At 38.2% G+C, this 10368-nt stretch overlaps 1 protein-coding gene across 1 annotated transcript in view; it reads left to right on the forward strand.

The window, feature by feature from the left end:
* The window catches only part of KCNN2 (potassium calcium-activated channel subfamily N member 2), a 175198-nt gene extending 167527 nt beyond the window's left edge, over window positions 1-7671 (forward strand). Inside the window, exons 8-9 of the mRNA XM_068534129.1 lie at window positions 4643-4712; window positions 7126-7671. Coding sequence (XP_068390230.1) covers window positions 4643-4712; window positions 7126-7413 — 358 coding nt within the window. The 3' untranslated portion in view covers window positions 7414-7671. The remainder of the gene's footprint in view (window positions 1-4642; window positions 4713-7125) is intronic.
* The last annotated feature ends 2697 nt before the right edge of the window (window positions 7672-10368 follow it).

The following is a 10368-nucleotide window of genomic DNA, read 5'->3' on the forward strand; positions in this document are numbered from 1 at the left end:
TAACCCCAACATTCATACAAGAGGTACACGTGGTATACTGTGGAGAAATCATCCTTTGTACTTTGAATGTTTCGATACTAACCTATATTGTTCAGATCTATTAAAAAGAAAACTTACCTTTGCGGGTGTGAGAAAATGTGGTGTCCCAGGACGGAAAGGATGTGAGATGACGTGGAAGTAGGCAAGTGGGTCAGTCTTCTTCGGGCTGAGCGTCCACACATCCCATTTCCTCCAGGATTGTATTTGTGTCCCTTCCTGTTAGTGTAACTTACCTGTTCAATATGTAATGAAATGTGACTTGCCTTTGATGCCATTGATAAATTTCCATATAACCAAAAAAAAGAAAACGCTTGGACAATTTTTGTCATATAATTCTGTAGCCATGTGTAAATGGTGGGTATTTCTATATTTATATAAATTGTCATAGGACTCTTAAGTTTGGAATACATTCACACTCAAAACCCTGGGGGACAATTTACGGGTGTTCATTATAAAATTTTTTCAACTTTGCTTTAGGGTTGAACATTTTTATAATAAAATGTTAGGCAAAAAAATCTTTGGTGAAACTAAGTGTAAAAACTGTCCCTAGGCAATTGGCATATTGCTACAAGCTGTACTGACATGATCTGAAGGGTTTCGTGGTGTAGGTTACATGGGTTGTTCAGCATGCTGCTTTTGGGTAGAGTAACAGAGGAAACCACATGTGATGCTTCTGATTCTTCCAGACATTTCTCATCGTTTCTTCTGTAGTCTTGTGTATTTCTAAAGTAGATGAGCTTTAAGCAACGCAAAAATGTTCTGAATTGTTTTATAAATTAGTCTTGGGGCTGTTGGGTTTCCTTTGAGGTGGGAGAGTACTTATACTTTGTGAAAAGTAGATGGGCTGGGTGTGGCTAGGTTATGCTAATTATGCATAATTATCTTTCACTGAACTTAGTGAGTGAAGCCATAAAGGAAAGCACACAGGGCTCGATTCCTAAGGGCAAGGCCTTTACTGCCCCAGCCTTGTCAGTCAGCACCGGGTGAAATCGGACCTTGCCACTTGAGGGAAAATGTACCAGTTGACTTGCTAGAGCTCTCCTGGCCTCTGCTCTCCTCTGATTTGTCCAGAGAGCTTTTGCAGTAGCTCTCTCCCCTTCTACCAGCCTCCTCTATCTCATCTCAACTCTCCTTCTCTTTTCCCAGCCTCTCTCCCGGACACATGACCTTGCTAGTCTCTGATGGATGCCTAACTCTGCAGGCCTGTGTCCTCTTTTCAGTAACTGTAGCTGTCTTTGGGGATCGTCACTTAGTACCATGAAGCATTCTGTTTCTGTAACTTTTACCACTTTTTCTGGTATCAACTTTACCTTTTACAGTTTCTCATTCTTCGGTCTCAGCTAGAGACCCATCAATTAACATGAACTTGTCTCACAGCCACGAAATCCAATAAACGTGATGTCTATAACAGAGAGGGTTTGTTAGGTTACCCCCCTTTCAGAAGACCAGGCTTCTCAATAGCCCCAACTTGGAAAAGACGTACCCCCCTCAAAAAATTATAATCCTATTGTTTAGAATATTATCTTTGTAACCATATCCTATTCATACTAGGCAAAAATGTCTCCTATTGTTTACTTGAACATCATGTTTCAAAGAGGCCAAGATGACTTTATACAACTTCTTCCTTCCGAACTCTAGTTCTGGAGGAAGCTATGTGCTTTCAGGTGGGGAAGTATAGTAGCGATGCAGAAGGATGACAATATAATGGAAGAGCGTTTCTTTCTGATCAATATGCCAAAATCCTGCAGAATCTTAACAGGACCTTCCAGCTAATGAATCGAGCCCCCTGTGCATGAATGAACACCACTCTGTGTTATTTTGTTCCAGAATATTTTACAGTTTCTTTTCTTTTGTTTTGTCTTTTTATTTCAACAAAATGAAAATAGAGCTCGGAAGTAAGTTGTGTGAGCCGCTCCTTTCAACATTTGCAGAATTTTCTACCGGCTGCATGCACCCAAGCGGATTCTTTATTTGTGAATTTTAGTAGTCTGATTGCTGCTATGGAAATGTGTTCCAAAATCATGATATTTTCCTGTGATAAGTGAAGTTCACAAGGAAGAAATCAACATATGTTTCTTATTCTTCTTTTTTTGGGGCGGTGGGGGCGGGGAAGAAGTAAAATACACAACTGCATGTTACCTTTTATTCTGGCAGCTGCAGCTTACGTAGGCTTTTTGTACCAGTTCTCCTACCTTTGAGGCAGTCTAAGCAGCAACAAGGCAAGACGATTTAAGTTCAGGGCTACTCTATGTCAGCTTTCCAGATTAGCAGAATATAAGATGGGCAAAATTCTACTGTCAGAAACATAAGTGAGTAATCCAAGAGAAGTAAAGTAGGCTCTGTTGTTTGGAAGAGGAAGGACCCACCTCAGCCAAGGGACCAGCATCGACCCTTCAGCCAGGCTAGTAGAGCTCAGGGCTGTGCTGCCCTCACAAGTTGCTGGAGGCTTCCGCTCTGGTGTCCCCGAACTTCATGTGCCGACTCTGCTATGACTTACCTAAATTTGAAAAGAAAGCTTGTTATAAATCCCTATCATAAGTGGATTTAAAAATATATCACTCCCAGCAAGGAGAGTGAGGTAAAAGTAACATCAATCGACAATTGAAACACTGGTATTGAATTCTAGCCACAAGCTGTTGCCTGCAGAAAGCTCTGAGCTGAGATTCTGCTCCCTCTTTTTTTAAAAACAGGGGAAGAGCAGGTGTTTGTTAGGAGATAAAAACAGGATAGGACTAGCCTGAGACATTTTTCTTATAATAATCAAGAATTGCAAGAGAATTAAAGGGAATAACTCTCTCTCCATCTGTTTTAGTATTGTTTAATGTCTTGTTTGAGTATCATTTAGTCATCTAGAACACCTCTGTTGGTATAAATCCAGCACTTAAAAAAAACAAAGCCCTAATCTAACCCTCTTCTTTTCGTACATGAAGAAACTGAATGTCAGGTTAGGGCCAAGGAGGACAGAATACATGTCTGACACCTAGTCTTTCTAGTACATTTCTCTGTTATGACCCACACATGTTTAAAGTTGATTTGCTTGGTTTTTTTGTTGCGGTTTTTTTTTTTTTTTTTTTTTTTTGACTTGTTTTTAAAAGGCACACATCAAGAATTGTAACCCTTTTGTAAGTACTTAGAGAAACATTTCTCAACAACATATTAGATTTAAATATATGTTTGTAAATTTCTTTTAGACTAAAACATATTCCATCACTATAATAGCATAAAAAGGAGCCAGTTAAATTAGTTCCAAGTCTTCTAATAAAGAAACACATAGTCACAATCACAAGTTCTAACCTTAAACTGTTTTAGACTGTTAAAGATCATGTTGTAAGCAGGTGTCAGTTCAACTCTCACTGGCAGAAGGCACTGTCTCTTCACTGTGGAGCAGATTTGGTGACATATTGGATATCCACATTTCAGAACAAGATCACCGAGCATCGTGAACATGTGTTACAAAAATCTCCCTGGCAGTAAAATCTTGCCCTGTGAATTTTTTTTATCCCTTTAACCAATTACCTTTAATTTAAATTGGGAAATAACCAAGCGTACTCTCTCCAGCATTAACACTATACTTTGTAAAGGACTCATCATCAAAGTAGTAAGGTTAGCGTGGGTTTTTCACAAAGTAGCTCAGAGAGACCTGCTTCTCTTTTGGAGCATGGCTTTGAACTGTTGGCTTAAAGGACAATCAACTACTTTTCTCTGGTTGGAAAATCTTAATTTCTTGCTACATAACAAGCACTGAGTAAATGTTTGTTGAAATATTACTGTGAGTAAATTAAGAAATAGTAGGTACTCATTCAGAATGTGTCTTTAAGAAAACCAGCTTTTTGACTGTCAATCAGGTATACACATTGATATTTAAAAGTTTCTAAAGGTAACTTTACCAGTAGAAGAGATCCCACCTGTCAGACACTTTAATTGTCCTGTGCCTTTATCTACAATAAAAATTAAAGGAAGTTCTCCCATGGAAATGGTCTGGCTTCCCTTCAAATTCAATGGCGGTTTAAGATAAAAGTCAAGTGAAATACAATGACGAATAAGAGAATTATGTGTTTTGAGTTATCTTGCTGCTGGTTGAATAAAAGTTTTATTTTTGCTAATGAGAATCTCACTTATCACTGTGTTTCATCAGGTTCAAATACCTAACCCAATCCATTTCAGACTAAACAGGGCTAACACCTGTATCTAGTCACATAGGCATAGGAAGGTGCTCACTGCTTCCAACATTGATAAAATTCCAGTTGCTTTGCATTTTTCTTCCTATGTCTATTTGTCACGATACTGGGTCTTTAAGGAATGTTTTGGTTTTTCTCATATGGTTAAATCCTTATGAGCCTTTCTCAGTTCAACTTTAACTACCTAGTAAATAGTTGTCCTAAGGACACCTCATCTCTTTCTCTCTCCCTTCCTTTTTGCGGTGTTGGGGAAGCATGCTTCTCATTGTACCAGATACATAACCAGTTTGGACTTTACGCCAAATATTCAAGGCATTATCCATGCAGTTATTTGCTCTTGTCAATTTTGTGCATGCTCTTTGGAAGGCTTACGATAGTCGTAGGGAAGAAAAGGAACCTTTCTGACTTCAGATTCTGTCTTTTAGATTAAGAAGTGTAAAAATGGAGCAGAGGAAACTGAATGATCAAGCAAATACCTTGGTGGACCTGGCAAAGGTAAGCTGGGGTCTCAGCCCTCATGATTGCATCTATTGGAACTAACCACTGCACAGAAATCAATAATGCTTCAGGAGGAGGCCACCCCAAACTTATTTAACAAATCAAACCAACAAACCATGCTGACATGATGGCCCAACTTATAAGAATTCTTCTGAAACTCTTACTTAACATGCACTTTCCCTACATACATTGTTCAACCCCATTCTAAAAGCTTTCCTACTTGCAGTGATTTGGAAGTTCAGTAAGAGACGTAAGTGGACTATGAGATAGTACTTTCGGGATGCTTATATGTAGTTTAGTCTCATCTCTATGAGAGCAGAACCACATCCTGGGTTTTACGATGAGGTTCAGGGCTAAATAGGACTCACCAATAAAATTATTTTTTATATGTTTTAAGCAACAGGCTTTCTATCCTGTTCCATTGATCTACATGTCTATTTTTGTGCCAGTACCGTACTGTCTTGATGACTGTAGTTTTGTAGTATAGTCTGAAGTCTGGGAGCCTGATTCCTCCAGTGCCTTTCTTCTTTCTCAAGGTTGTTTTGACTATTCAAGGTCTTCATACCACTTTTTAAAAGGACGTTAATAGTCCCCAATTCTTCTATCACATTTATAGGCTTTATCTGGTTTATTTTTGGTTGTTCCTCTCAAGTGAACTCCACTTTCAAAATGTGAATATTTGTCAACAATGACAACATTACCTTTCAATGTTCTAAATTCTATAGGAGGCATTAGAAGAGATGTATGTAAGTGTTGAGCCTGTTAACATGAATCCTTTGAAAGAGGCAACTCTCAGTTGGACCTGTGTTCTGCTGTTTGTTTGCTATAACTGCTATGTCCCTTATAAAGCCTCCAGTATATTCTCCAAAAATTACATCTATTTGTCCTAGTCCCATGAAATAACACACTTAATTATATTCATTTTTTAATGTATATCAATAATACATACTGTATAAACATGTTGAAGATGAATATTTGATATCTTATAAATAGAAGATGATAAGTGAAGTATTTAATGACTTACCCCTGGGAGATCATATATCATTCAGTTAAGCTGGGCAGCACACACATATGAGGCCTGAAGATGTGCTCAATATTTGCACACATTGTTCTCACTGGGACACATCGTGAACAAAGATGGGGCAGGTTCTTCCACCACTCCTAGATCAAATGATAAAAAATTGGGTATTTTTATGAAAAAATGAGACCCCTTGAAAATAACATATATGATGTATCATTTCACTACATGTAATATAGCATATATACGTATTATATATACTATTATATATAATAGATATACTCTTGAAGTAAAATTATATATCTATGAGGCAAGAGGTGCCTGTGTTCTCAACAGTAACTCCCTTATTTAATCAGTTCATCATCATTTATCACCATTAAGAGGTTGTTAAGCAGGATAAGAGCACATATTATAGAGGGAAATAAGATAGGAGGGCAGGCTTAGCCAAAGGGGTCTAGGCTTAGGAAAGGCTGCACTGGGCTAAGGTTAATGTCTCCAGCCTTCCCTTCTTGACCACCCCCTTCCCTCTCTGGCTCTGAGCCGATCAGCGCTGAGGTCTTCTTTCCCCGTCTCCTGGCTATTTCCGGAACTATAACTGGGAGTCAGAGTTATGAATACCCTTTGATCAGGACAACCAATTGCAAAATTCTCTAGGACACCAAAAAAGCATTTTCCTATTTCAAACCACTTAGTTCTGATTCAGCCATAGCCAACAAGTTGGATTGGTAACTCTAGTGTCTCCCCTAACTTTTATTCTCTCAGTAGTTATCTATAAAAATGCTATTTGACCCAGTGAAGAGCCTGTAATTTGGAACATAGGAGAGCAAAAAGATATTTAGGAATTTTTAATTGCTTTAAGTTACTAAATTACTTGATCAAATCAGTTTGTCCTAAACTTCATTCATATTCCACGCTCAAAATTTCTGCTACATCCCAGTACCATCTGTACTATTATGTATTGTTCTTTAAATTGGCTTGTTTTTAAAAATCAGCCCTGCCCTAATTAGTATTACATGTTGCAAAATGAATCTGACATGCTAACTTTTCTAACAACCGTTAAAATGTATACATAAATATGAAATCAAAACATGTTTGTCTACCTGCACACCACCTAAAATCCCTGGACATACCACCAGCAATGCCTGCACACCATTTTCTGCAACTGGATCAAATTAAGGCCTAAGATCTTTCTTTCCTAAATCCTGGCATTGAACGGACACACTGAATTTGCTTTGCCGGGTCAAGTGTTCAGTTAGCTGACCCCACTGTTACATTGCATGTCACCGAGAGGAGACCAGCCCTCAAGCTCTGAGAGTTGACAGTTTGCTTCCTGGGCAAATGTAATTAAACCTTCGCTCTTCATCTCTCTGTTCTCTCAATCCTGTTTTCTAGACCCAGAACATCATGTATGACATGATTTCCGACTTAAATGAAAGGAGTGAAGACTTTGAGAAGAGGATCGTTACCCTGGAAACCAAATTAGAGACTTTGATTGGTAGCATCCACGCCCTCCCTGGGCTCATAAGCCAGACCATGAGGCAGCAGCAGAGAGATTTCCTCGAGGCTCAGATGGAGAACTACGACAAGCATGTCCCCTATGATGCTGAGCGGTCCCGGTCCTCGTCCAGGAGGCGGCGGTCCTCCTCTACAGCACCACCAACTTCATCAGAGAGTAGCTAGAAGAGAATCAGTTAACCACAAAATAAGACTTTTTGCCATCATATGGTCAATATTTTAGCTTTTATTGTAAAGCCCCTATGGTTCTAATCAGCGTTATCCGGGTTCTGATGTCAGAATCCTGGGAACCTGAACACTAAGTTTTAGGCCAAAATGAGTGAAAACTCTTTTTTTTTTTCTTTCAGATGCACAGGGAATGCACCTATTATTGCTATATAGATTGTTCCTCCTGTAATTTCACTAACTTTTTATTCATGCACTTCAGACTTTACTACTACATTATATGATGATATATAATAAAAAAAAAAAAAAAAAGTTAATTTCTGCACATACTTGTTTGGTCACTTGAGATTTCTAAAGGTTCACTTCTCACATTATTTTCAAGCTGAAATGACTGATCATCAGTCACCTGATGCATGTTGATCATTTTTTATTTCCCAGTTTGCCAGTTGGAAGAAACTTTTCAATTACTCCATACCCTAGTCACTAAGACTTTTCGCTCATTATAAAATATCATAGTCAAAACCATTTGACCCAGCCGGTTTACTGTTCTTTTTGAGTTCACCACGTCTCATTTCTAATTCAGTTTGTTTCCAAATTATGTGGAAAGTGATACTGTTACATCAAAGCCTATATATAAACTAGGGGCACAGATGCTTTCAAGAATTATTTTATTCCCAGTTTACCAGCAAATTTACTTGAAGAAAGTATCAGGGTACACCACTGTCTATGAACTAATGTTGCAGAATTTTAGATCTAAACTACTTATTTCATCTCTTCACGTGTACTTATGTATCATGAGGGACCCGTGACGCACTCTAAGTGTTTGGATTACACACATGCCTATTCACATATACACGTGGTTGCGTAGCTCCTAATAGCATAATCAACGTAAATGAGCGTAACCCTTAACATGTCACATACCACCTGGCAAATGGTCTGTACTCGTGGTCTGTGCTTACATATTTGGTACAGGGAGGTGAATGGCAACTAGTAAATTTCACAAGTTTTATTATGCTTGTTTCATGGGCGGTTAAGATGGGTTTCTGTGAAAGGGAACTGGTTAGTTACACTGCAAACACATGTCTTTCCAAATTTACTCTAAGAATCCAGTGGATTTAGAAAAACCACCTTTGAGGTGACAGTAGTGTGGATTTCCCTCACATGGTGGTCTGGAGAGTCCACAGGAAGAGCTGGTCAGTGGTAAGGGTAACACATCGTAAAAATAAGGCTTCATTTGGACAGCTCTTAAACCAACCCTCTTGGGTTGGCCTAAACTTAAAAATGACTCCTTCATTTTCAGAGAAGTCTGCTTTTGCCCTCTTCTCCTTTATTCTACACCATACCCTTTGGTGTCTACCTTATGACATTGCAAGTTGCTAGTATACCAAGTATTTTTCTTCTTTAACACAAAACTAGAGCTATACATTCATCACCTTGCATAATTCAATGAACAAAATCACTTTCATAACTATTCTCTATAATTGAGGCAAAAATCAAACATTTCCATTCAACATCAAGGACATAAAAGTATGATTCCCGTAGATTGCTTGAGAATCACTTACCATTTATTACCCATCCAGAGGGGCTGAAAATGAAGCTCTTTCACACGTCTTATATATGTCAGTGTAGGACAAAGCCTGGAAATAAGTGAAAGAAAAACTATTAGAGCACTGCTTACCAGAACATACTGCTGAGTTAAACGAACTGCAAAATCCTGCTCCATCAGGATTTCTACTTCATGGATGAAATTAAAAATTTTCTTTTATTTATTCTGGGTAACATACAAGAATATATCAAGTATTTGGTGTGAACACTGGATGTAAGGAAGAGATATTGTGAAAAGATGATTAATTTCTTGCAATTGTTGCAGTTAGTTCTTGTATATGCTATCTCTACTGTGACTAAAAGGCCGAATAGCAGATAATTCAGTTTAATTATCATCTTACTGATCAATCAGCCCCACCATCCCAGAATACTAGAAGATCAGGGCAAGAATAATGTATTGTTCCTCTGGTTGAAGAAGAGAGAAGAGAATGTGAGTTTTAATTTAGATTTCATTGTCTGCTGTTTATTCTCCTATTCCCAATTAACTGCAGCTCATGTAGGATGTAGTTCTTTAGTCCAAAATTGATCTTACTTTTCCTGTTTCTTTATGCAAAGTATATGAAGACTGGTGACGATTCAACAAAAGTGTATGATCTCTTGTTTCTGTATTTTAAACAATACCAAATAACCACAATTTTGAAGAGGAGGTGAGGACTCATCTGTTGCATAGACCTTGTGGCCAGCGATAGGCTGAATGAACCCAACTCTACCTGATATTACCAAGCCTCTCCCCACATGGCTTTGAACATTGAGAAAGATCCTCTGAGGGCTCCTTAGATAACCAGTCTTTAGTGAGATCTATGACTTTCTCTAATTTATACTTTGTTTTCCAAAATTTCTAATGTTAATTGAGTCTGTTACACTTCAACCTACCACATCCTAGCCTGTCTTTTCTCTACAGCCAGTACCAGAACATATGACCACCACAAATCATTGTGAATTACAATGGCACCACCTTCCTCAATAATTTTCTTCATTTCCCCTACTTATACACAGTGTCATGGGTTAGCCACTAGAAAGAAGACTCTATGCTCTCGAAAAAAATGATGAACCAAAGTCATAACAGGTAGTAGATCTAGGAAATTTCATATGCTTTCTCCCTAATTTCACCTCCATTGACAACAGTTTTCCAAGAGACTCTCCATAAAGGTATCTAATGATCAAATAATTATATTCCAAAACAATGTGGGAGCTGGGAGAAAAATCTGTTGGTTAGGTTTCATTCAAATCTTGAGAGATGGATTCAAGTTTTACATCCCTACTGTCTTTCAACTTTGCCCAGTCTTGAGAAGTAGAATGACAAAATGGAAAGAATAGGGGGTTAAAACAAGTCAGAATTGGGTTTGGAAC

This window comes from Eschrichtius robustus, chromosome 2 (genome assembly GCF_028021215.1).
Source record: "Eschrichtius robustus isolate mEscRob2 chromosome 2, mEscRob2.pri, whole genome shotgun sequence".
NCBI lineage: Eukaryota > Metazoa > Chordata > Mammalia > Artiodactyla > Eschrichtiidae > Eschrichtius > Eschrichtius robustus.